General features: G+C 36.9%; 1 protein-coding gene across 6 annotated transcripts in view; it reads right to left on the bottom strand.

Moving 5' to 3' along the window:
• FUT8 (fucosyltransferase 8) overlaps window positions 1-27,309 on the bottom strand; it is a 416,362-nt gene that overhangs the window by 66,030 nt on the left and 323,023 nt on the right. For all 6 annotated transcript variants that reach the window (XM_043987138.1, XM_043987143.1, XM_043987142.1 and 3 more), the window contains one exon: window positions 9,373-9,610. In XM_043987138.1, coding sequence (XP_043843073.1) covers window positions 9,373-9,610 — 238 coding nt within the window. The remainder of the gene's footprint in view (window positions 1-9,372; window positions 9,611-27,309) is intronic.

Genomic DNA, 27,309 nt, shown 5'->3' with positions numbered 1-27,309 from the left:
GGTTGTCTGGTGAAGCCTTTAGACCCCAACTTGGAATAAAGTTTTTAAATGCATAAAATAAAATACAAAGGAAATTAATTAACACTGAAAAACAGTAATCAAAACATTAAAAAAAAATCCAGAAGTTTACAGGCCCTAATTTAAGAAATTCTGTTCTAAAGTGAATATTATTTGGACAAAGCTTTATTTCTTTAAAATAAGCTTTAGAGAACATAGACTCTATATAATTTAGTCTTCACAGGATTGCTGAGGTAATAGGTATGAAAAGATTGAATTCTTTTAAAAAATGATAATTTTATTATATTAATATTATATTATTAAAACAAAGCTATAATTTTTTTTATCTGATATTGAGCTGCAAGTAGTAACAGAGTGACCCAATCCAAAAAGTTAAATAGAAAGTACTCCACTCCTTTATTGATGATTGTTTTTTGAAGATAAACAGGGGCTTGCCACAATTGTTAAATTTTCAGTGTGAGCATTTACACCTTGAAAATCAGCAAAGTCCATAAATCAAGGCTTGATTTATTGTTTTGTCCATTTCAAGGAAATGTTTGTAATGCAGATTAAACTTAAAAGTGTGCCCTAGATCTATTTCCTACCTCTCCCTTACACACATTCTGGGCCCTTCCAGCCCCAAACCCAGAGCTGGTTGTTAAACATTTACTATCACATTTTTGCAGATAATAAGCCTTCCAGGAATGAATTAAGAACCTCTACTCTAAAAACTAAAACCACAGCTACAGATATTTGGATCCACTTGAAAGGGGCAACTTTATAACCATATATTAAACAGTCCCTCATTGTCATGCCCTGGTTTGAAATTTAGGTTGTTCATATATCCATCTCCAATGTGGTCAGATGAAGTAACTGACCTTGGGAGGCAGAAGGTTTGGGTTGCACAGACATAATTTTGCCATAGGTATGATCTGCCTTTTCCTCATCTGTAAAATAGAGTCAAACTAGACATCTAGGGTTCTTTCAAGCTCTAAAATGTTAGCATTCTGATATTTCTTTAATGAACCATACATAACACAAGAATTCAGTTTTATAGATGAGGAAAAATCCTTCTGGTTTTTTTTTGGAGGGGCAATGAGGGTTAAGTGACTTACCCAGGGTCACACAGCTAGTAAGTGTCAAGTGTCTGAGGCCGGATTTGAACTCAGGTCCTCCTGAATCCAGGGCCGGTGCTTTATCTACTGTGCCACCTAGCTGCCCCGGAAAAGTCCTTCTATATCTATACTGAAAATGGTTTAGGGAATGAAGAAGACTTAACTGGAAAAAAAATTTCATTCGGTATTATAGCAGGTTTCAAAAAAGTAATAAATAAGTATCTAGGGTATCTTTATCTTTTTCTGTACTCTCAAGTCACTTAACCTCTCTCTTGAGTAGAGTTTCTCATTTATAAAATGAGAGGGTTAGCCCAGATGATTGGCAAGATCTCTTTCAGTTCTGAAATTCTATGCTCAAATGTTTCCTCTCTTAAATTCTGGGGGGTGGGGGGAGGGGGGAAAGGATACAGAAACAAGACAGAAAGCTCCAATCCAAAGTTCAGTGACACTTCTCAACTAATTCTTGTCACACTAATTAATATACTCTAGTAAAATGTTCACTTTCTGAAAAAAAAAATCATATGACAAAACTTGAATAAAATAAAATTGTAGTAGCAGTGTAGTCCACTGGAAATACTACTGTCTATGGAGTCAGAATGCCTATGTTCAAATACTACTTTGTATTTCCTTTTTGCATGACCCTGGGCAAGTCTCTTAACTTCTTGGGGCCTCAGCTTCATCATCTGTAAAAAATATAGACTAGGGGCAGCTAGGTGGCACAATGGATAGAGCACCGGCCCTGGAATCAGGAGTACCTGAGTTCAAATCCGGCCTCAGACACTTAACACTTACTAGCTGTGTGACCCTGGGCAAGTCACTTAACCCCAATTGCCTCACTTTAAAAAAAAATAATAATAAATGTAGACTAGATAGCCCTTAATGTACTTTTAAGCTCTAGAGCATCTCTGGTTTCACTCACATCTAAATCTTAAGGATTTTTCAACAAGTAAAATTCTCTTTGATTTTGTGTCATTCTCTATTCCCCAGCCCTCCCACCCCAATCATTTGAGGACATAAGAATTTAGTTCATTTTTAGCCACTGCCCTAGAGTATTCAATTACCTTCCTGAAAGCAGCAAAGGCTTCATGAACATAAAACAGATTTATCAGGTAAAAAGGACGAAAAGATCTGTTCTTGGTCCTGTGCTGTTTTAACATTCTTATTAATGACTTTGATAAAGGCACAGATATAGCATGCCCATCAAATTTACAGATAGATCAACACTGAAAAGCAGAGCCAACATAATAGATGACAGAATCAATATCCAAAAGGCTCCTGACAGGCTCTTAGAGCACTAGGCTGAATTTAATATGATGAAAATCAGTAGGGACAAAAGTAAAATCTTGCACTAAGGTATAAAAAATCAACTTCTTAAGTATAAGAGAGGGAGCTTGGGGCAACTAGGTGGCAAAGTAGATAAAGCACCGGCCCTGGATTCAGGAGGACCTGAGTTCAAATCTGGCCTCAGACACTTGACACTTACTAGCTGTGTGACCCTGGGCAAGTCACTTAACCCTCACTGCCCCAGAAGAAAAAAAAAAGAGAGAGAGAGAGAGCTAGCGTACAAGTTCCATGAGTCAGTATTATGATGTAGCAGCAAAGAAAGTAAATGAATTTGAGGCTGCATTGACAGGAACAGCTTCTAGGAATAGGGAGATAATTTTATTCTCTGCCCTCACATCCTGGGCTTTATCTAGAGAATTGTATTCAGTTCAGGGTATCTTGGGTTCAAAAGGAAGTAAAGCCAGGAAAAGTAATCAAGGATGAAGAAGGGCCTTGAGTACATAGCATATGGAGATCCACTGAAGGAGCTGGGGACCTTTAGCCTGGGGCAGGAACAGGATAGCTGCCTTCAAGCATCAGAAGGACTATCATGTGAAAGAGGGAATAGATCGGTTTTGACAAACCGGCCCCCAGAGGCAGAACCCCAAGCAAGGGGTGGAAGTTGTAAAGAGGCAAATGGAGGATGTCAGGAATCATTGAGAGCTGACCTAAACCAGAATGAAGTGGTGAGGTGCAAGTGCTTCAAGCAGAGACTAGATGCCTGACCGCTTGTCAACAGACAGTTATTTTTGATAGAAGATTCAACATTAAAGCAAGTCCCCCCTTCTGGTGCAAAAAAATCAAACAAAAACAAACAAAAACCACTCATGGCCTTGTTGGTACTGTAGTCATACAACTAGAATCTCCAAGCCAATTTTTTATTTACATAAAAGGAAGGCCCTCATAAAAGGGACAACACAATTCAAATGAATAGCCTTTTGCATTAATAAAATGGAACAGCAGAGTAGTGAGCTGATCTCTGGGGAAGGACCAAGACAAGACAACAATTATTTTGGCCTAATAAGGACTGCAATTCACCAATATTCTTTCTTTCTTTCTTTTTTTTTTTGGTAAGGCAATTGGGGTTAAGTGACTTGCCCAGGGTCACACAACTAGTAAGTGTCAAGTGTCTGAGGTTGTATTTGAACTCAGGTCCTCCTGAACCCAAGGCTGGTGCTCTATCCACTGTGCCACCTAGCCACCCCTATTCACCAATATTCTTAAGAGATTCAGAGCAGGGGTGGCTAGGTGGTGCAGTGGATAAAACTCCTTCCCTGGATTCAGGAGAACCTGAGTTCAAATCCGGCCTCAGACACTTAACACTTACTAGCTGTGTGACCCTGGGCAAGTCACTTAAACCCAATTGCCTCACTAAAAAAAAAAAGAGAGAGAGAGAGAGAGAGAGAGAGAGAGAGAGAGAGAGAGAGAGAGAGAGAGAGATTCAGAGCAACTCAGTCCATAAAAAGCCAGGAGAGCAGGAGAGAGAATAAGATGAGACCTCTGTATCAATGAATGGTGGTCTACAGACCACAAGCATCTTCCCTTTATGTTTTTGTGATTCAGACCCATATGCACATGGTTATTTGTAATTCTTCTTTTGAGAACTACTCATTAAAATCCATTGTTTTTCTTTCCTACCTAATAACTCTTGGTCTTAGAGTTGTTTTAATTCTCAATTAATATATTTTGGAGATCAAATCCTTATCAGAGATATTTGATACAAAGAGTTTTATCCCAGTCCATAAATGATTAATTCAGGTCTTCCTCTTCTTTTCCTGATTCTTTAAAATTCCCTTAAATCTTTAGCCCCTTAGGACTTTTTTGTCCCTTGATGTTCTCTTTTACCCCTCAGTTAATTTTCTTTTATTTCTATAAATAATAGCTTACAAACATTAGAGAATTGATTTGCTTTAAAAAAAATCCTTTTTAGTTATGAATTGAACAAAGATCAACAAACATGGGCATTTTAATGTATAAACAACAGAAAAGAGGACATGCATATAAGCTCATGACCTCCTGTTATCAATGCCACCTCACCTGAGCTATATACAGAGAGGATCATGCCCTTGGTCTTGCCATCGCCCACAAATGCACTACTTCCATGATTGTGAACTCTGAATTTTCCTTGTCTGATCATAATCTGTCACCAGCCTGTTCTTCATGCTCATTGTAACCTCTAAAGTCTCCATTGGGGCAGCTAGGTGGCACAGTGGATAGAGCATTAGCCCTGGATTCAGGAGGACCTGAGTTCAAATATGGCCTCACATACTTGACACTTACTAGCTGTGTGACCCTGGGCAAGTCACTTAACCCCAATTGCCTCACCCCCCCCAAAAAAAGTATACAATAAAGTCTCCATCCTCAGTTCTTTCCTGCTCCTTCCAATCAGCCCTGCACTTGTTATCTTCTCCTCCCTTACCCCTCTTGAAACCTTGGTGAACCAGTTCAACTCTACACTGCCCTCTTCTCTCTAGTCCCTTTATCGTATCAAAGACATTGATTTGCCAAGCCTTGGCCCCAGGATGATAACTTTTCTTATATATAGATATAGATATACAGATATATAATTTTGGGGTGAGGCAATTGATGTTAAAGACCAATTTATATGAGGTCACTCAATGAAACATTTTTATAAATTCTTTTTATTTCTGAAGAGGAAGTAAAGAAAAGTGAAGGAGGAAATCCATCTACTTTAATGAAAAAGAAAATATCTTAAAGTGTAAATGAATAGTTTTGTCTACGAATGCTTCTGCATTCAGAAAATTCAGTAGTTTCCCTCTCTTTAGGTCATGAGAGGGTTATAGAGCCCAAGGATGCAGCCTGATTATGGAAATATAGCAGATGGCTATGTAATCATGGTATTTATATTAAACACATCTCAATTGAAGAAGAAAAAAAAACAACAACAAACTTCTCCTACTATAATTAATGTAACCATCAATTCCATTTAAAAAGAAAAGTCCTGGAGGTTGTGAATCATTTCTAACTACTAGCCAAATAGGATATCAATCAAAGAAGGCTAGTCAGAGAGGGGGAAAAACATACTCAAACACAAACAAAAATGTCAATATGGTTTAGCTGTCCTAAGTTGGCTTAACTGTCCATTTTTCCAGAGAAAAAAAATAGTAAAGATGTGGGGATTCAGTTAAGGGATAATCCAGCTTGGAGTATGTTAATCACTGAATCATTCACTGGCAGAAGGGATGGGGGGGTCTTAGAAGGAGGGTGTTTCCTCTCGCTATCAAGCCATTTTGGAAATTAAATTTAGAAACAACTTTTTTAAAAGTCAGTATATTTAATTCAAGAGAAATCTAAATCAAAATGGTATTTATCAAACTCTTAAACACACAGGCCAAATTAACATTCTAAATTACCATAAGGAATCTTTGTGGGAGAAGAATCAGAACTATTATAACCTGTTAGCTTGAGTTTGGGAAACATCTTGGCTCTGTTTAGCAAAATAAATAGATTGTTTTGTCAACCTCTTTGGAACATGCACCTGTTGGGAACAGACATGACATTTTCAGGTGTTGAAAGGATTTTTTGTTGTTTTTAATTGAAAGCATGATCTTTCATATTTTGCTTCACTTAAGCCAAAATGCTCACTCCAAGAATACGGTTCCAGAAAGGATGTAAAATAGTGAAGGAAAAACAAAATTAAACCTGCAACAAGGTATGATGTCGTTACTGAAATGATCAACTATGCACCCCAAGTCCTATACAAGTGACAGATTTGAGTTGGAATCACTAAATTCCACCTGCAGGCACATCATGTCAAATGGGTAGGAACAATAATAATTCATGGCAGTGATGCCGAGGGAATTATCCCAAGATTCTTTGCATATGTCAGAACAATAACAGATGTAATTACTTTATGCCTAACTAAAGGATTAATGTCAAAGAGGTTATTAGTATTCATTATGTTTTCCTTAATTCTGAAAGAACACTAATAAAAATAAACAAATGTAGATAAAATATGCACATATAAACTATATATATATAGAAATAATAAAAATGTACATATAGAGATAACAAAAGAAAGTAGCCATAGTTCTTAAAAAACAAAAATCACTTAAATTCAAAGGAAAATGCCTTAACTCTTTTGACAATAAGTGTCTGTATTAGTTCAGTTATGACGTTCTCCATAAACTTTTTAAAAAATCACTAATCTGAATAAATTAAAGGGAAAAAACAAGGGCAGTTCGATTCAGAAGCATGAAAATAAGTGCATGATTTGAAAGAGTACCTGCAGTGATAAGGAGAGCACCATTTACTATAAACTGTACTTCTGCACCACTGGCTGTAACTTACTGATGAAATGGGTCCTTTACAACCCTGGAAAATGAATGTAAGTGACTGAGAGAATGGATGCAGATGCACTAATGGTAACTTTCCCTTTGTGGCTGATTAACTAAAATATCTGTTCGGCTTCATGCAGATTTTAAATAAAATGTTCAAACATGTGAATACTAAATATAAGATAGGCTTATTAGAAGGGGATAGAGAGTAGGAGAAAAGAGATGGGAAATTTTAGTAACAATTACACATGACTCTGGTTTTCAAAATAGGCTAACAACTCCTTTTTATATTCTAATAATAGCTCATGTTTATATGGCAGTTTGCAAGAGCTTTCCCCCCAACAACACTGCAAGGTAGGCAGTTTGAGTAGTAGAATTATCTCCATTTTAAATTAATCGAATTAATTAAAGTATTTCCATTTTAAAGATAGAGAAACAGAGGCATAAGGAAGCAAGTGAGTTGGCCAGAGGACAAATTGGACTAGATGACCTGCTGAGACCCCTTCCAATTATGCGAGTCTACAATTGTGACACAACTACCAGAGTGGGAACTTAAACCACTATCTTCTGACCTCAAGTTCAGTGGCTCTACCACTAGATCATGTTGCCTTGGAGACAGCTAGGTGGCGCAGTGGGTAAAACACTGGCCCTGGATTCAGGAGGACCTGAGTTCAAATTCGGCCTCAGCCACTTGACACTTACTAGCTGTGTAACCCTGGGGAAGTCACTTAACCCTCATTGCCCCACAAAAAACAAAAACAAAAACAAAACCCTCGCAAAAAAGATCATGTTGCCTCAAATTCAGCTGCTTCATTTATTGTCCTGCTGTAAAGAGGAGTTTACCCATGAGATAATGGAAGAGATAGGAATCAGAGAGTAAAGGTTATGGGTTCTGACCCCTTCTGTAGGAGTCATAGTTCTGCCCACTAATTATCCCAAGTGACCCCAGGGAATCCATTTTAATTCCTGGGACTTTCATTTTTTTTTTTAATCTTCAAAATGGCAGGTGATTGAGATGATCTTAGCCCTATGAGCTTGTGACAAATTTAAATTTCTAAACCTTCTGCCCCATTACCATTCCCAACTGTAGAATGTGTAAGGACAAAGAGAAAATTGAAAACTAGTGGCTCAACTGAGATCAAATTGGAGCATAGATTTTGATCTATCCATTATGCTTCATTTTTTCTAACAACTAGTTACCATCTAAAAACTCAGATTTTACTAGGAGCAGTGAAACACAGCAGTATTGGTGCCAACCTGAACGCATAGTTTGACATTCGCAGAAGCTTGAAATTGGACATAGTCTACAAAATGAAAAAGTTAGCCACAGGGAGCCAAGAAGAGAGGTTTCTCTTGGCTGATAGATTTAGCATCTTCAAAACCTTGATAGTCAATCTGATAGCACTAGTTGATGACAGCAGCAGGCCTGATCTATAGATGTACCCTTGGAACTAAAGATTAGTTCTGATTTTTAGGAAAAGGGCTTGTTTTAGAATATGAAAAAACCTTTAAGGAAAGAACCAATGGCTGAATAGATTTTAAATCTTCCTAAGCACTGATTAAAAACTACCTTATAAAAAAATGCTTTGTATTATTCTAGCACCTTTCTCAGAGAAGCTCAAAGCACTTCACATACATCATGCAATTAAGTTTTATGAAAACTCTGCAATGAGCCAGAATTATTGCAATTTTTCAAATGGAGCCATAGAAGACAAGGGCCCAATTTAAGGCTATCTACTTAATGGCAATTATATCATATTAATTATACTGGTTTGAATATAGTTTCATATTTTTGCCAAATCTGACTTGCATAAAATCTAAGTGAGATCTATACCACCCCCATTCCCACACCAACCATACTTGATAATATTCTTCAGTTTATATCTAATTTTTCCCTTTCTTTTAAAGAGATCTCATTTTAGGGATATGATAAATACCAGGAAGATTTCTCCTAACTCCAAATACAATGCTTTATCTTAGAAGAAAAGGGGATCGGATTAGCTTTGTGAGAGTCTCATTTGGTGGTTTTGTTTTGATGATGCCATTGCTTTTAAACCACAAGATTAAAAAATTATATTAAATGGAGTTTTACAGGTAGGCAAAGTTCATAACAATTGCTAGTGTGTATATATATATATATATATATATATATATATATATATATATATATATCACTTTAAGGTTTGCAAAATGTTTTACAAATATCTCATTTTATCCTAACAAGAACCCTGGGAGGTAGGTGCAACCATTACCTTCATTCTATAGATGAGGAAACTGGAGCAGCCCGAGTTTAAATGACTTGATTCAAGTCACACAACTAGTAAGTGTCTGAGGCTGGATTTGACTCCAAGTTCAACATTCTATCCATTGTATAACCTCACTGGCATTGAAATAATCTATTATTTCTGGGAAGGCTATTAGTGAATTCTTTGAGATTTCACATAAAAATGTGGGTATCAAACTATAAAATTCAATACTCTTCAAATTTGGTTTGCATGAGAAACGCTTGTCACTTTAGAGCACAGAAGAGAACTATAAAATTTTTGAAAGCTCTAAATAAGAGACTTGGTCATTTAATGAGATTCTTAGTGATGTACAAACTACCAACCTAAGAAGATAAATGCCTCTTGAATTCTTACCTGTCCAGTGTCCAGTAGTAGTGCCTGTTCTATCTGTGCATGTCTCACTTACAGGTCTAAATACAGTCTCCCATCCACCAGTAGCATAGCGCCAGTTATGGGATTCCAAAATGAGAGTTCTCTGAGTGCCATATGCAATCATGAAGCAGTAGACAACATGATGTAGTTGACAGCCATAGCCACAGCCTTTGTTGATATTACACACCAGCTTCTTGGCTTTTCTGCAATCCTTGGGGTTCTGGGAGTGGAAGAAAGAAGTAAAACTGGAGACAAACTATATATAGAGACTTGATTCTCTAAGTGAAAAAATGACAAGAGTTTTAAATCACATGTAAGCTAAGACTATTCCAATACATTGCCCATTAAACAAAGGAGCAGGCTTTCGCTCAGTGAAAATTTATGTGCTTTCTTGGTAAGATAGTGGTGAAAAAGGACAGTTATTTCACATACTTCACTGAACAAATGTAAAATAAAACAATTGGCATTTTAAATTACTCTTTTGCTTCTCCATCTGTCAGAACATACAAATGTGATCATCTTTGAACTCAAAATTGTGTATATCATGAAGAAAATCTTGGTGAAGGGACTACTTGATTTACTTTGGCAGCATCGCAGGGCTCTGAGCTTTTCTTGAGTGAAAAAAGCTCAAATTTTCCTGAAGGAAAACTACAGCTTATATGAAACCAGAACTCTCCAGACTACAAATGTGAGACCAGAACTCAAAATGTCACAAGTGGAATCAACATTGAAAACATGGCAACACAAAGACACCAGGTTGAAGCTGACATTCTGGTCAGGAACTTTCAGTTATGTCAGTTGTTCTATCTACTATCCCCTTTTCATGATTTTTTTACTAACAACTTTCAGTATATTTTGCCTTAGCTTTCATAAGAATGTCATCTTTTAATTTGGGGAATTATTTTCCTAATTGCATAAACTGCTATTAAAAAAGAGACTAAATAGGATTTAAAACACTGAAGATTACCCAACAGTGGGTACATAGGAATTCTCTTTTTCAGTCTGGTTTTAATGTTGCCTTTATCCTTGCTAAATATCCTTAGGTATCATTGTTACTTAAGTACAACCTTGTTCTCACCTGAGATCTTTAGCATGAGTTTTCTCCAAGCTGTTTTGCCTCAGAGGAAAATAAAGGTGAATACAGCTGGAAATGCCCAAGTGGCAAAAAAATCACTTCTCAGTCTTTGTGGGTCTAAGGTAAACTAGTCACTCAGACTTCAAAGTTTCCAAAGGATGTTACCTATGTTGTCAAGTAGAGGCCAAAGATGCTGAGTCTGGGTGATCATGGTAAAACTAAAACATGATTTGGAAAGAAAATCTGAGATAAAAATGCAATACAAATAGCTGGAGGAGCCTTACAAATTCAAATTTGATCCTGATAGTAGGTTGTTTCTGAAAACAGGCCCAGAATGTATCATCAATAACCTTTTAGAAGTCAGAAGCCTTGAGTGGTCCCAAGGGACTGCCCTGATAAATTTCAGCTAGGTTTGGTCAAATTTATTTGCAGATCAAGTACCAGAGTTGCTAAGTCCTTTTGCCTAAGCCTCTGAAAAGTCTGTCAGCACCCATCAGAGGCGTCTCACTGAGGCAAACAGCATTCATTCCCTTCCCAGCTGCTACAGATGCATCAGACTTGGGAGAAAAAACGAGGGAGGAAGGGTGGATGATATGTGAGAGTGGAGAGATGGCAACGATGAGCAATGCACCATTAATTCTTTGTTCCCTATCAAACAATGATACTGGGAATAAATAGCATTCTCAAGCTGATTCAAAGTTTTATTAGCTATTTAGAAGTTTATCAAGAGAATATAGAACACTAACATTTATCAGATTTTATGTGACTTCAAAGAAATATAGTACTGTTCTAAGTTAAATTTTTATGTGTATTAAAAAGGGAATGTCCTTTACAATGGAAAAATAATAATAATAAAAAGAACAAAGAAATGTAGTGACTTCCATTATTAAGCTGAATAAAGCTGTTTGACCAGAAAGCTTCAGCAGCTTTACATCTTTCACTTTATTTTTCTATTTTCCTCATAAAAACCATCATACCTCTATTCAGGAAGAATGCATATAGCACACTTTTTAATAAGAATTTAATTAGATTATAGTACTTTTATCACAAGGGCTTGGGGCTAAAGGAAAAAAGGGAATGGGGCTTTTAGGTAAAATGAGGTTTAATACAAGAATCTAAATGTATCTCAAACCAGTTCAAAGACACGGTCATTCAATATGTGATTTTGCTCTCCTGCATCATAGGTAACATTGAAGAAGGAGGGAAAATTCCATTATGTTTGGTTCAGGAATGAGAAAGGTCTAAAAGTATAAGGTAAACAAACAGAAGCCTTCAAGGCAGAGAGCTTGTGACAAGAGAAAAGGAAATAAGGGGTTGCTTCGATTGATAACCACAAATAAAAGAACTCAGAAGTACAACCCAATTTATTGTAACAGTGGTTTTTTAAAAGTCCAGAGAATCCATAAGACCGTGGCCATGTGTGTGTGGGTGTGTGCACATGCGCATTGTTTTTTGAGGGAGAGTCAGGATAAACAAGACTAAGTGTGTGCTGTTGGAAAGAATGCATACACAACTTCTACTCCTGTTTACTTCATGGGCATACTGTGATGATATATGTCAGGGTATGCTGAAATTGCCTCAAGCACCTGAAGTGGAGAGGCACTAGATAATTCCAAAGTAGCTGTATGTCACACAAGATAAATACAACAGGACTCTTTTATAATTCTGGCGTTGGCAGACAGGACTAACACCTGGGCTAGGGGATATCTTTACTATATGTGGCTTTTACTGAATATAGTGACATTATTTGAGGAGACATGATGTGACCCTCACATTTATCCATAAAAGATAATGTGGATCAGTGACATAACTGGTATCTACAGCATTCCTTTCTACATAGACATCATCACCTTTCTGCCCTTCTTAAATCACTTCAAAGACATTGCACAAGATATTATTTTCTAATACCTTCTGCTCCCAAGAATGAGCTTCCCTTAAGAAAACTTAAAGACAAGCTTTCTTTCACTGGGAGCTATCCTGTAAGTAATTCACCTCTAACCAGGAGGTCATATTTAAGGGAAGAAGCATCTATGGAATGAAATTAGGTTTCTTTTAGAGGAAACGCATTGGCATTCAAGACTTTAGGAATCTATGTGATGGGTTGTACTCATCTGTTCATAATCAACTAAATCGGGGGCAGCTAGGTGGCGCAGTGGATAATGCACCAGTTCTGGATTCAGGAGGACCTGAGTTCAAATTTGACCTCAGACACTTGACACTTACTAGCTGTGTGACCCTGGGCAAGTCAATTAACCCTCACTTCCCTGCCAAAATAAATAAATAAATAAAAGATAGGATATGGTCTTACAGCATTGTATGAGGGCATGAGGAGTTAGGTCACTTGCCCAGGGATACTGCTATTTGGCGGTGAATATAGGGTTCTCAAATCACTTTTTAAAAAATAGGCATATACTCAAGAGAACACCAAGAAACTCTTTCTCACTGACTATAATGCTTGATAAGAATTATCAGATTAACAACAACAATGAGTATTTTTGAAGTGCCTACTTTGTTCTAGGCACTATGCTAAGCAGGTTACAAATATTATCTAATTTGATCCTCATAACAAACCTGGGAGGAAGGTGTAATTATTACCCCCATTTTATAATTCAGGAAACTGAGGCAAAAAGAGGTTAAATGACTTGCCCCAAGACACACAACCAGTAGGTGTCTGAGGCCAAATTTGAATTCAGGTCTCCTGACTCCAGGCCCAGGGCTCTATCCACTGCATCACCCTGTTGGCCAAGTTTATATAAAACATAAACTCTCCAGTTACCTAACAATTTCTCCATATTTGTACAGAATTGCTATTTATTCTAGTCTTTGAAACAAGTGGTTTTCCTCTTGTTTTAAGCCTGTTTCTACATTCATAAAAGCTAGGGTCCTTTTCGGATCTAATAGTCTATGAATTAAAAACCTAAAGCTAAATGTGTAACCTGGTAAAAAGAGATGTGAGATACTGTAAAGAGTCTCAAAGACTACGTCAGAGTGGGAGAGGCTGGTTGTTATACATATCTCCTGTGACTTCATGTTGTATGAATTGGTTGTGTGAATTGGTATGCCTGTGGACTTATTCCCTAGCATGTGCAGGAATAACTTTAACATGACTTAGGAAAGGCAATGCTAATATTACCTTAACCTGGCTGAGGATGTAGCCTGTTCCCAAAATCTAACACAATAGACTTAATACATATTGTTAAAAAAAAAAAAAAAAGTTTTCATTTCCAGAAAAGCCACTAAGTATGAGTCATGCTGGCTATATTCCTCAAAAGGCATCAGTGTAAATCTATACCATTAGAATAGTGAAATGCAGGTAATACTGATAGCAACTTGCCAACAAGCATTTACTGAGTGCCTTCTATGCACAAGGCTCTGTTCCAAGTACTGGGGATATAAGACAATCTCTGTTAGCTAAGGCCGTTATAATTATTTCTATTTTGCAGATGAAGAAATGAAGGCTAATGAACCTGTAGAAAAGACACAATTAAATGACACAATTAAAGAATCAGTCAAAGAGTCACAGAGGTATCAGAGGTCTTTTAGTCCAATCTATATCTGATGCATTATAATATCTCCTTATCACTAGTTCCAAGTTCCATATCCCATTTGAAGAGTTGGCTCATTCCACGTTTAGACACTTCTATCAGAACATTTTTTCTAAGTTCTAGTTCTGTTCTCTGGGGCCAAGTGAAACAAGCACAAGGTCTTTTCTAGATGACAACTTTTTAAAGATGTGAATATGGCGCCCAAATCCCTTCTAAAGTCTTCTCTTATCCTAAATGTTGCTAGTTCCTTCAATGAATCCTCATGACATCTTAGTTTTCCTTCTTTGGACATGCTCCAATTTGTCAATTTCCTTACCAAAATATGGTGCTCAGAATTAAATGGATACAGTACTTCAGATGTGGTCTGATGAGAACACAAAAGAGTGATCCATATTCTCAATATTCTGTTTCTTTTAATATCTGTCCAAATTCACACATGCATTTTAAACTGCAAAATCATACTCCAAGTCCTTTTAAAAAAAAAAAAACATTGTCTATTTTTGCCTTTCCTGTTCTATACTTGGTGCAGTTGATGTTTTGAACCGAAGTACAGAACTTTATATTTATTCTTACCAGATTTTGAAATCAAGTATTGTTAGAACAGAGAGGAATCTTAGAGATTTTCTAGTTCAATCACTTAATATTACAGATGATGAAAGAGAAACTAAGAAAGGTTAAGTAGCCTGCTCAAGGTCATAGCAGTATAGCCTACAAGCTATACAGGTAGATCCTTCTTTCCACTGCACTGTAGTCTCTTCCATATCAGAAGAACAGTAAAGAGGCAGGGATGGGTATTAATAGCATTTACAAAGTAGCCTAACACGAACTCTGTGAATTGGGGCTAATTAGCCTTGCTCCAACAATTGGCAAAACCACACAACAACAGGTTGTGTGAACAGATAGTTTTTGTTTCCAAAAAAGAGATAATGTAATTTTTTTCTTTGGGGGGGGGGGCAGGCACTGGGGGGGGGGGGGGCTTGCCCAGGGTCACACAGCTAGTAAGTGTCAAGAGTCTGAAGAGGAATTTGAACTCAGGTCCTCCTGAATCCAGGGCTGGTGTTTTTTGTCCACTGTGCCACCTAGCTGCCCCCTTGTTGTGTTGTGTTTTGTTTTTTGATAATAGAATTTTTTAAAAGGAGGAAAAAAACCCAGTTGTTTAATAAACAATTATTAGACGCAACTCTGGTCTAGATTTTCTCTAATTACAAAATCAAATACTTTTTATTTTACTTATTCAAGAGGATTTATAACATTCAACTTTGTGCTGGTAATGAAGGGCAGATTTTTAAAAAAATGTGACTAAGGCATTTCACTTTACTACAAACAATATTTTTTGTTAATCTCCAAAATTATATAAAAGAATGCAGCAAAAAAAAAAAAGGTAATGAAGCAAATAAGAGAATGAGATATTGTAAAGAAATAATTAAACTTTAGGCCCTAGGTAAAGTTCATAGCCACAGAAGGAAAGTTAACTATAGCATTCTCACTATTAAAAGCTAGGAGAAGTGGATAAAACACTGGACTTGAATTCAGGAGAACCTGAGTTCAAATCTGGTCTCAGATACTTGACACTTTACTAGCTGTGTGACCCCAGGCAAGTCACTTAACCCTCACTGCCCCTCAAAAAAAAAAAAAAAAGCTAGGAGAAGAAATTATTGTCTCAATCTATAAAACAATATTTTTATAGTAAAGCCCAGATGTTATCTCAATGTCCCTTCCACCTCACCCCTCCCCAAAGCAGAAAAATTTCTGGTACAATAGCACAGAACCAAATATGCTATATCCAAATGCATTAGGAAATCTGTTTCCCTGGGCTTTTCTTTAAGACTCGAGTGTGGAAACCTAATGAGGAAGCGATAACAAGCTGTACGATGTGCTGACTTTGTTATCTTGACAGCCTGGTACTTTAAAACGATGGCACATGCAACCAAGTCAGTCAAAGCCATACCCGTATTTTACAATTTGGAAAAAGGAAAACTTATAGCTGCAAGTAAAGGTACTAGCCATCTTAACTTGATATTTTAATTTCATTTTTAAAATCCTTGCCCAGAAGCCTCTAAGAAGGCTTTAAAAAAGAAAACAAAACTTTAATACGAGTAAGACATTAAACAATTAGCAGTAAATACACCCATAAAATTACCCCCAAATTACAGTAAGCAGGTTGAAAAAAAGAGGGACTGATTGCTTATATTCGAGATTTATAAACCAGAACTTTTAATACCTTCCCTCAGATCTTCTTCCCTGAACACCAAGGGAACTTACGAATGTTTTAAAACTACAGGTTCCTGATCTTTTTTTATGTCATGGACTCCTTTGGCAATCTAGTAAAGCCTATGGACCCCCTTTCATAATAATATTGTAAATGCATAAAACAAAACAAATAGAATTATAAAGATAGATTGAAATAGTTATTTTTCAAAAATCTAACAAACCTCAGTTTGAGAAACCCTGTTCGGGGCAGCTAGGTGGCGCAGTGGATAGAGCACCCGCCATGGAGTCAGGAGTACCAGAGTTCAAATCCGGCCTCAGACACTTAACACTTACTGGCTGTGTGACCCTGGGCAAGTCACTTAACCCCAATTGCCTCACTAAAAATAATAATAAAGAAACCCTGTTTTATACAATCCAGGGTGAAAAGAATAAGACACAATCAGCCCGTTTTTCTCACTTACAATTTAATAAGGACAAAAAAGAATTCTGCAGAAAGCTTCTTTCTGCGAGTACATATAATGTTTTGCCTCAGATGTGGAAACAGGCCCATGGGCTCCAAAGTCAAAGAGTCAGGACAAAGGTTTTAAGTTAAAGATAGCACATCATCTAAACTACTCATAATTACTACTTGGCTTCAGAAAAGTCCTCTAGCACCACTTTACATAGCAAATAGAAGGATTCCTTCCCTCACAATGGAAATACAGAGTCCTCTGGGACAGAATGCCATAGCTGCTTTTTAACATGCACCTGTTAACACTCCACAGAGAAGAAAATGACTACTTTCCCTCAACTACAAGTACCTGCTATAGGTAAAAAGAAGGCTGGGGGCCTGAGATCTGAATCACTGTATTTGTCTTGAACAATAAAGTGAGATGAAAAACACACAAAAAAGATGAGATGAACACACAAAAAAGAAAGTAACACCTTCATATTGGCAACTGTGGTTATTTTAGTTGTTTAATAAAAACTACAGAAACTTACTCTGTATGGCTGACTTCTGTATTCCACAGCAAAGTCCCACATGCTTAGTAATTTTCAACAATATTTACAATTACTGTTGATTCAAAATGTCAGCAAACAATAAAGCCCAAGTCAAATCCAGCCACTACCTCTACTGGACAGAGACACCCTTTTAGAATCTTTGCATGAGGTCAGTAAGCCAAAAGCCAAATAGCTTTAGTGAGATTTCATCAATGTGGGAACTTCTAATAGTACAGACTATAACTTATCCATGCCTTTTCCTACCATATGACTCTTGCCTCTGTCATCTCATAAATCCTTCTCAGGAGATACAACCAATATGTCAGAGGCCTTCCTCCAGATTTTGTCACATTCCAAAAGTACCAATGGAACACATGGGCTGTCCCTTGGTTATCTTCTGATCCCACTATATCACTGACCTGTCTCTTCTCCCCATCACCTATCTTTTCTCAGATAATACCCTTTATGTACTTCTCCTGTGAAGTTCTCTAATGATAACATAATGTGGAATATTTACCCTCTCCATGCATCTCTCCATTGCATCAAGAGATGATTTTTTTTTTGTTCCCTTTAGACACATGAGAAAACAAACTTTCAGCTTGTTTATTATTAGCCTCTCTTTAAAAAAAGTCTCTAGGCCAAGGGTTCTTAATCATTTTTGTCACAGACCCCCTGGACAGTCTGGTGAAGCCTATAGACCTCTTCTCAGAAAGATGTTTTTAAATGAATAAAACACACAGGACTATCGATAAGCAAAAAGAAAAATTCATAGGTTAAGAATCACTGCGGCTAGGGGCAGCTAGATGGCGCAGTGGATAGAGCACCTGCCCTGGATTCAGGAGGACCTGAGTTCAAATCCAGCCTCAGACACTTAACACTTACTAGCTGTATGACCCTGGGCAAGTCATTTAAACCCAATTGCCTCACCAAAAAAAAAAAAAAGAATCACTGCTGCTAAGTCACCTTTCCATTTAGCTATAACTTTTGTCTTATGGTATTATTTCGAGAAAGAATGGCCAAATAATAAGTATAATACTATAATAAATTAGATAATATAATATTAATACCATAAAATAAATAAATCATTCAATTTCAGAAAAGAAAATGAATTACTTTACAGAAACTAGCAGGGTGGGGGCAAAGGGAGTCTTGCTTCATACAAATTCAGAAAATTCTATCAAATTTTTAAAGAATAATTAATACTAAGCAAAGTATTATTAAAAATTCAGAAAAAAAATCCCTACCAAAGTCCTATTATGAGACAAATTTAGTCCAATACTAAAACATAGAAGAGCAAAAGTAAAGAAACAAAACAAGGGACCAATATCCTTAGTGAATATAAAATCTAAAATTTTAAAATGAAATTTAAAGCAAAAAACAAGTTGTAGTATATGAATGTAATGCAATATACTATTGTGCTATAAAAAATGATGAACAGGCAGATTTCAGAAAAACCTGGAAAGATTCACATGAACTGACACTGAGTGAAGTGAGCAAAACCAGGAGAACAATATACACAATAACAGCCACACTGATCAATTATGAAAGATTTAGCTCTTCTCAGCAATATGATGATCCAAGACAACTCCAAAAGACTCATGATGGAAAATGCTCTCCACATCCAGAGAAAGAAATATGGAGTTTGAATGCAGATCAAAGCATACTATTTTCACTTTTTTTCTTCTTCGTGGGTTTTTTTTTCCCTTTTGTTCTGATTCTTCTTTCACAACATGAATAATGTGGAAATATGTTTAACATAATTGCACATGTATAAAAAAAAGAAATTCCAGCAAAAAGACCATTGCATTTTATATTACAAAAACATTAATTAAGATCAAGTTGGGTTTATACTAAGAATGTGAGAATAGTTCAACATTATATAAACAATGAACATAATTAATCCACATACAGGTGGTGTGATGCAAGTAAAGTCACTACTCTAGGCTCTATGCCAGATCAGAAAACCATGCCTGTAGCCCACAACACACTGCCAATAACATTCCTGAGAGTGGCCTGACCCAAGCCAAAATATAATTAGGAAATATTTACCTCCTCCCAAAATTGTACATATATAACCCCCCAATTATGTATAAAAACTAAAATATTAGATAATGTTAACATGTAGAAGGCCTGCAAGGACGCTTATGTATAGATTGGTGTCCTCTGTTTCTACTCCAGCTACTCATCACTATGTATAGATACCTTTTTTCTTAAGTCCATTAAGTTGTAAAGATTGCCAAGTAAGTTTCTTAACCCAAGAGTTGCCTATACCCATGAAATCACCCTATCTTACCAAATCATACTAGAAATAAAAGCACCCAAAACAATATTCATATTAATAGATACAGAAAAAGTTTTGACAAAGTATAACATTCATTTATTCTACAGATCCTTTAAAACACAGACATAAAGAAATCTTTTTTGAGTGCCTGAGGCCAGATTTGAACTCAGGTCCTCCTGAATCCAGGGCCAGTGCTTTATCCACTGTGCCACTTAGCTGCCCCCAATCTTTTTTTTTTTTGTTAAATGTTAAAAATATCTAACAACTTAAAGCTACGCAATGCAATGCAATGCAATAAGCAATGGAGAAACAATAGAAGTTTTCCCAGTAATTAAAGAACTAAAACAAGGATGTGCCATTTTCCTGCTGTTATTTGACAGTTTTTAGAAATGGTATCAAATGGAGTAACAAAAGAGAAATAAAGGCAAAAACCAAAAACAACAACAAAAAAACAGGTAAAGAGGATATAAAACTATTCCTATTTTCTGCCAATATGTGATTTATTTAGAGTAAAAAAAACCCCTAATTTTGACATTAATAGTTTGGGGGGGGGGACAGCTATGTGGTGCAATGAATAAAGCACCAGCCCTGGATTCAGAAGGACCTGAGTTCAAATCCAGCCTCAGACACTTGACACTAGACGTGTGACCCTGGGCAAGTCACTTAACCCTCATTGCCCCACAAAAATAAAATAAAATATATTAAAAAATAGTTTTGGAAGATTAGCAGATTATAAAATAACCCTCCCCTCCAAAATCAACGGAGCTTCTATAAAAGAACAAGAAAATCCAGGCAGCAAAAACAGAAAGGGAAGTCCCACTCAAAAGAACCACGAAATCCATTAAAGTATCTGGGATTCAATCTTCCAAAGCATACTTGTAAAGATGTAATTACAAAATGCTTCTTAAAGAGATGAAGAACAATTTAAGTAATTAAAGGAATATTCTGTGCTAATGATTGGACCATGACAAATATAATAAAAATTAAAATACTACTAAAATTAATTTATAGAATTAGTGCTAGAACAATCAATCACCAAAAATAATCACTTTACTGAGTCAGACAAAATTAATTTGAAGGGATATAGTACAGAAAGTAAGAATGAATGGAAATGAATAACACTTCAATACCTCAAACTATGTTATAAAACAATAGTAATGAAAACCATTTGGTACTAGTTAAAATTTAGGAAAGTATGTCGATGAAACAGACTAGATGAGGAAGAATAATATATTCAACCATATGAAGAAATGATCCAAATAATTAATAATAAGAGAAATTCAAGTTAAAACGACTTTGAGGTTCTATTTCATGCTCAACAGATTGGCAAAAACAACAAAAAGGGAAAAAGACAATTGTTAGAGGTCATATGAGAGAACAGACACTACTGCCACATCTCTGTGGAAATATGAAATGGTCTATGCATTCTAGAAGGCAGTTGAGAACTATACTCCCACAATGACTAAAACTATGCATACACCATGATTCAGTGATACCACTAGATAATATATGGCCCAAAAGAAAGAGAGAAGGACATATGTGTACAAAAACAGTGTTACTACCAGTTTTTACTGTAGCAAAGAATTAGAAACTAAGAGGGGTACATTACAATTGGTAAATGGATGTAATTGTCATATGTAAATGTAATGCAGGGGTTCTTAACCTGGGGACCACTAAGGAGTTTGTGGATAGATTTTAGCAGGCCCATGAATTTATTTTCAGTATTTTGATAACTATTTCAATATAATTAGCTTCTTTTGTACAATTGTGTATTTTATTTTAAGCATTTAAAATATTATTGAGAAAATTTATTTATGGGCTTTACCAGATTGCCAAAGGGGCCCATGACACAAAAAAAGGTTAGGAACCCCTGAGATAATGAAATGTTATTACAAATTAAGAAATTATGAAAGGGATGCTGGATTCAGTGAAACTTGGGAAGACTTGGATGAATTAATGCACAATGAAGTGAGCAGAACCAGAAAAATAATCTACAATACTGTAAAGAAAACTAACTTTGAAACAGTTAAGAACTCTGATAGGGGGAAGCTAGGTGGGAAAGAGGATAAAGCACTGGCCTTGGATTCAGGAGGATCTGAGTTCAAGTCCAGCCTCAGACATTTGACACTTACTAGCTGTGTGAACCTGGGCAAGTCATTTACCCTTACTGCCCTGCAAAAAACCCAAAACAAAACAAATGAACAAAAACAAAAAACTCTGATTAATGAAATGAACAATCATAATTCAAGACAGCTGATGTTTAAGCATGCTACCTGCTTCTTGACAGAATCTGCAAGTGCAAAATGAAATATGCAGTTTTGATCTATTAAATTGGGCATACCCTTTAACCCAAGTGATAACCCCCAGTAGATCTATATGTAAAAAAAGTATTTATAGCAGATTCTTTTGTGGTGGCAAGAATTGGAAACTGGGGGAATATCCATCAACTAGGGAATAGCTGAACAAATTATAGTTCATAAGTGTAATGGAATATTATTGTGCTTTGAGAAATAATGAACAAATCTGAGAAGACTAGTATGAACTGACACAAAGAGAAGTGAGCAGAAACAAGAGAACAACATACACAGTAACAGCAAAATTATAAAGATAATCAACTGTGAAAGATGTGGTAACTCCGATCACCACAATAACCAATCAAAATTCCAAAGGATTCATGATGAAACATGCTATTCACCTCCTGATAGAGAACTAATAGACTCTGAGTGCAGACAAGCATATTTTCTTCTATTTCTTTTTCTTGCCTTGTTTTTGGAGGGGGATGGAGAACAAAGCTAATTCAGAAATTTATTTTGTATAACTATCCATATTTAGAATGTGTTTTATTTTTCTTACCTTCTCAAAGTAGAGGTGGGAGGGAGGTGAGAAGAAGAGAGCATGAGAAATTTGAAACTGAAAATAAAATCAAATTAAAAAAATATATCGTGCAACTCTAAGTGGAGGGGAGGAAGTAAGTATGCCAGTGATGGTATTTGAAAAAGTGGAATTAAAATTAGGAAAAAATTTAGAGAGACAAATTAGAACACAATGTAATGAGGAAAAGAAAAATAATAAATGTAACAAACAATTCAGGTTAAATTTGAAAGAAAAAAGTAAATAGGGGCAGCTAGGTGGCACAGTGGATTCAGGAGGACCTGAGTTCAAATCTCACTTCAGACACTTGACACTTACTAGCTATGTGACCCTGGACAAATTACTTAAACCTCATTGCCCAGGAAAGAAAAGGAAGGGAAAGGAAGGGAAAGGGAAAGGGAAAGGGAAAGGGAAAGGGAAAGGGAAAGGGAAAGGGAAAGGGCAAGGGCGAGGGCGAGGGCGAGGGCGAGGGCGAGGGAGAGGGAGAGGGAGAGGGAGAGGGAGAGGGAGAGGGAGAGGGAGAGGGAGAGGGAGAGGGAAAGGGAAAGGGAAAGGGAAAGGGAAAGGGAAAGGGAAAGGGAAAGGGAAAGATAAATAGAAAGATAAGAGCAAAACCCCATGATAGGTAAAGACCACAATACTTTCCTAATCTGAATGTGAAAGATCAAATAAAAAGTTCACACACACACACACACACACACACACACACACACACACACACACACACACACTCTTTTTGAACATAACAATGTGTTCCTTTATTAGGAAGAAGTCACTTAAATTGAGAAAAATCAAGCTTGTTGTGAAAATAACATTGCCTTTTCAGCCTAGTCAGTCTTTTCTTTTCTTCTTCATTATACCTTACTATCTTCTCCCTTTCCCCCTGCCCCCCAAAATATCCTTCCCTTCTATAAAGTAATTATAGTTAAGGAAATCAAATAAAAGAAAGAAATAGATTTTGTAAGAGTAGGATTTCTTCTTTGCATTGTGAAGGTGGGACAAAGATTAAGTTTTTAGTCTCAAAGTAAAATAAGTTTTATCTTTATTTGGTATGACCAAGCCATGATATGTTAATTCAGAGAGTAAGAGTAGACTGTTAGGGGACTTCTGGGGTGGAGCCAAGATGGCGGAGAAAAGGCAGTGAGCTCCTGAACTCATGACACGATCGCTCCAAAAAGGATCCAAATAACACCATAGGAAAATGCCCAGAGCAGCAAAACTCACAGAAGAATATGCTGAAATCATCTTCTAACCAAGAACGGCTTGGAAGGTCAGAAGGAGAGAGCTGCTGTGCTGATACAGGAGTCGAGACCAACCCCACAGTCACCCTGACACAGATTCAGTCCCAGAAAGGTCTCACCAGAGAAGGAGACCCCCAGAGCCTCTGAATCAGCTGCAGCACCAGTGTCATCTGGAACTAAGCTCACAGTCTGGTGAGAGGGCTGAGCCCTGGGCAGGGGGGAAACTACAGGGTTCTATGCTGGTGCTGAGGCAGAACTTGGATTTTTCACCCCTGCTGAGAACCAGGAGGTAGGTTTGAGTAGCAGTGGCCCAGGTGGGGGGAGGGGCAAAGGCTTGCTGGAGCTAACAACCACAACATACAAAGCTGGTTGATTAGCAAGTTGGTCTGGGGTCATCTATGGACCAGGGAACAAGCCAGGCAAGTGAAGAACCTGATCTTCCTTAAATCATACCACCTGGGACTTCTTAAGCTTGGGATACTGCAGCCTGGAAACAGTGCCCCACTTTAAGGAGCTAAAAGTCAAGTCAAAGAAAGGCAAGATGAGCAGACAGAGAAAGGTGAGGACCATAGAAAGTTTCTTCAGTAACAAGGAAGACCGAGGTGCACCCTCAGAGGAAGATGTCAACATCAGGGCCCCTATATCTAAAGCTTCCAAGAAAAAGTAGAATTGGTCTCAGGCCATAGAGGTGCTCAAAAAGGACTTTGAAGATAAAGTTAGAGAGGTAGAGGAAAAAATGGAAAGAGAAATGAGGGTGATGCAGGAAAGACATGAGAAAAAAGTCAACAGCTTGAAAAGTCAAATTGGCCAAATGGAAAAGTTGGTACAAAAGCTCTCTGATGAAAATAATTGCCTAAGAATGAGGATTGAACAAATGGAAACCAGTGACTTTATGAGAAACCAAGACACAATAAAGCAAATCCAAATGAATAAAAAAATAGAGGGCATGTGAAATCTCTTCTGGGAAAAACTGCTGACCTGGAAAATAGGTCCAGGAGAGATCATTTGAAAATTATTGGTCTACCTGAAAACCATGATCAAGGAATGAGCTTAGACACCATCTTCCAAGATATTCTCAGGGAAAATTGCCCTGAAATTCTAGAAGCAGCAGCTAAAATAGAAATTGAAAGAATTCACCAATCACCTCTAGAAAGAGATCCCAAAAGGAAAACTCCTAGGAATATTATGGCCAAATTCCAGAGCTCTCATGTCAAGGAGAAAATATTGCAAGCTGCCAAAAGGAAAGAATTCAAGTACTGTGGAGTCCCAGTCAGGATAGTACAAGATCTAACAGCTTCTACATTAAAGGACCAGAGGGCATGGAATATGATATTTCAAAGGGCAAAGGAAATGGGATTACAACCAAGAATCACCTACCCAGCAAAACTCAGCATAATCTTTCAGCAGAAAAAATGGGACTTTAATGAAAAAGAAGACTTTCAGATATTTGTGATGAAAAGACCTGAACTGAATGGCAAATTTGACTTTCAAATACAAGACCCTAGAGAACCATACAAAACTGGAGCTGGGGAACATACCTGGAGTCATACAGTGGGTGACTGTCTTGTGTCTGAGGCCGGGGTTTGGCTAGGATCCCCCTGGGTCCAGGGGTGATGCTTTGTCCACTGTGTCACCTAGCTAGGTGATGACATATTTAGGGTTAAATTGAGGGGTGAAGTGAATTCACTGGGGGAGGGGGAAGGGCAGAAGTGAAATCCTACATGAAAGAAACAGGAAAAGGCTTATGGAGTGGGGGAAGAGATGGGAGAGAAACAATGCAGTAAATGAATTTTACACTCATCAGAAAAGGCTCAAAGACCTTAAACTCATCAGAGCTGCCTCAAGGAGGGACTAACACACACACCCAACTGAGTGGAGAAATCTATTTAATCTGGGCAGTAAATGAACCTAACACTCATCAGAATTGGCTCAAAGACCTCAATCTCATTAGAATTGGCTCAAGGAGGGACACATTCAATTGGGTGGAGTAATCTCTCTAACCCTGCAGGAAAACAGGGGAGGAAGGGGATAAAGAGAGAGGCAAAAGAAGGAAGGGCAGAGTGGGGGAGGGGACAGACAGAAGCAAATCCCTTTTGAAGAGTGATAGGATGAAAGAAGATGGATAATAGAATAAATATCATAGGGAAGGGAAGAGGATGGAAGGGAAACAGTTAACAATAGTAATCATGAAAAAGAGAAAAGGGGGAAAAATTGTACAAAAAATATTTATAGCAATTCTTGGTGGAGGCTAAGAATTGAGAAGCAAGGGGATGTCCGTCAATTGAGGAATGATGGAAAAAGCTGTGCTATATGATTGTAGTAGAATGGTCTTGTGCTACAGGAAATGACAAACAGGATGATCCCAGAAAAACCTGGAAAGACTAATGAACATCGATGTATAGTGAAGTGAGCAGAGCTGGGAGGACATTGTGCATAGTGACAGCAATATTGTTCAATGAGCAATTGTGAATGACTTAACTACTCTCAGCAGTGCAATGATCCAAGACAATCCGAAGGAACTAATGAGGAAGCTTACTATGCACCCCTATAGAAAGAACTGATAAAAAGAACACTTGTGGATTGTACATATATAACCTGATTGTGATCTTGTGGAGGGGGGAGGAAAAAAAATCTGGAACTCTAAATCTTATGAAAATGAATGTTGAAAACTACCCTTACATGTAACTGGAAAAAATAAAATATAAAGAGTTCTTTAGTCTCTTGAAAGCAGTTTTTACTATAATTTCCCAAATAAGTTATATAATCTTATGTTTTCCATTCATATTAATCTCATACAACACAAGTTTGTTCTCAGTATTAAAATTTTTGAAGTAGATGCTTTACATTATGAAATAAACTACAGAAATATATACCCTTTGAAATATTAAAAATATTTAGCATGATGATAAATGAGCAACATTATAGATACCAGTTAAATATGCATTAAATAGCTGAAAATTTATAGGATTTTAAATGCAGTGTTACAAGTACTTGAGGAATCATTGAAAAAAACCTTAATATCTCTATTTTAGAAAGAGAAATTGAGGAGGCCATAAATTAGCTCCCATAGGGAAAAAAAAATGGGAAGGCCCAAATCACTAGTCTATATAAATTATTTTCAAAGACAGAGAAAGATGGAACTTTATACAACTCAGTTGATAAACTTGGTCCCACTTCACAAATTAGTAAGGAATAGGGGGCAGCTAGGTGGCGCAGTGGATAAAGCACCGGCCCTGGATTCAAGAGTACCTGAGTTCAAATCCGGCCTCAGACACTTGACACTTACTAGCTGTGTGACCCTGGGCAAGTCACTTAACCCTCATTGCCCAGCAAAAACAAAAACAAAACAAATTAGTAAGGAATAAAGAAGAAAAAAATAATCAGAGAAGGAAAACTCCAGATATATATCACTAGTAAACATTGATGCAAAAACAATAAATAAAACACTGGCAAAGAGATTATGTAAATATATTTGTAAAATCATGCATTATGTAGAAATAGTGATGATTCAACAGTAGGAACACATAATCAACATAATAAATCATTGTAACTAAAAACATAGTCTTGTCAATAAATGCACAAACAGTCTTTGATAAAATAACAGTGCTTATTTGTGTTAAAAATCCCCCAAGAGCATAAGAATTAAGGAAACTTTCATTAACAGAAACACAAGAGTTTATCTAAAACCAGGAGTATTATTTGTAAAGGAGAAAC

This window comes from Dromiciops gliroides, chromosome 2 (genome assembly GCF_019393635.1).
Source record: "Dromiciops gliroides isolate mDroGli1 chromosome 2, mDroGli1.pri, whole genome shotgun sequence".
In the NCBI taxonomy this organism is placed as follows: Eukaryota; Metazoa; Chordata; class Mammalia; order Microbiotheria; family Microbiotheriidae; genus Dromiciops; species Dromiciops gliroides.
Note: the sequence above shows the minus strand (reverse complement) of the source record. Positions and strands in the feature narration are given on the sequence as shown.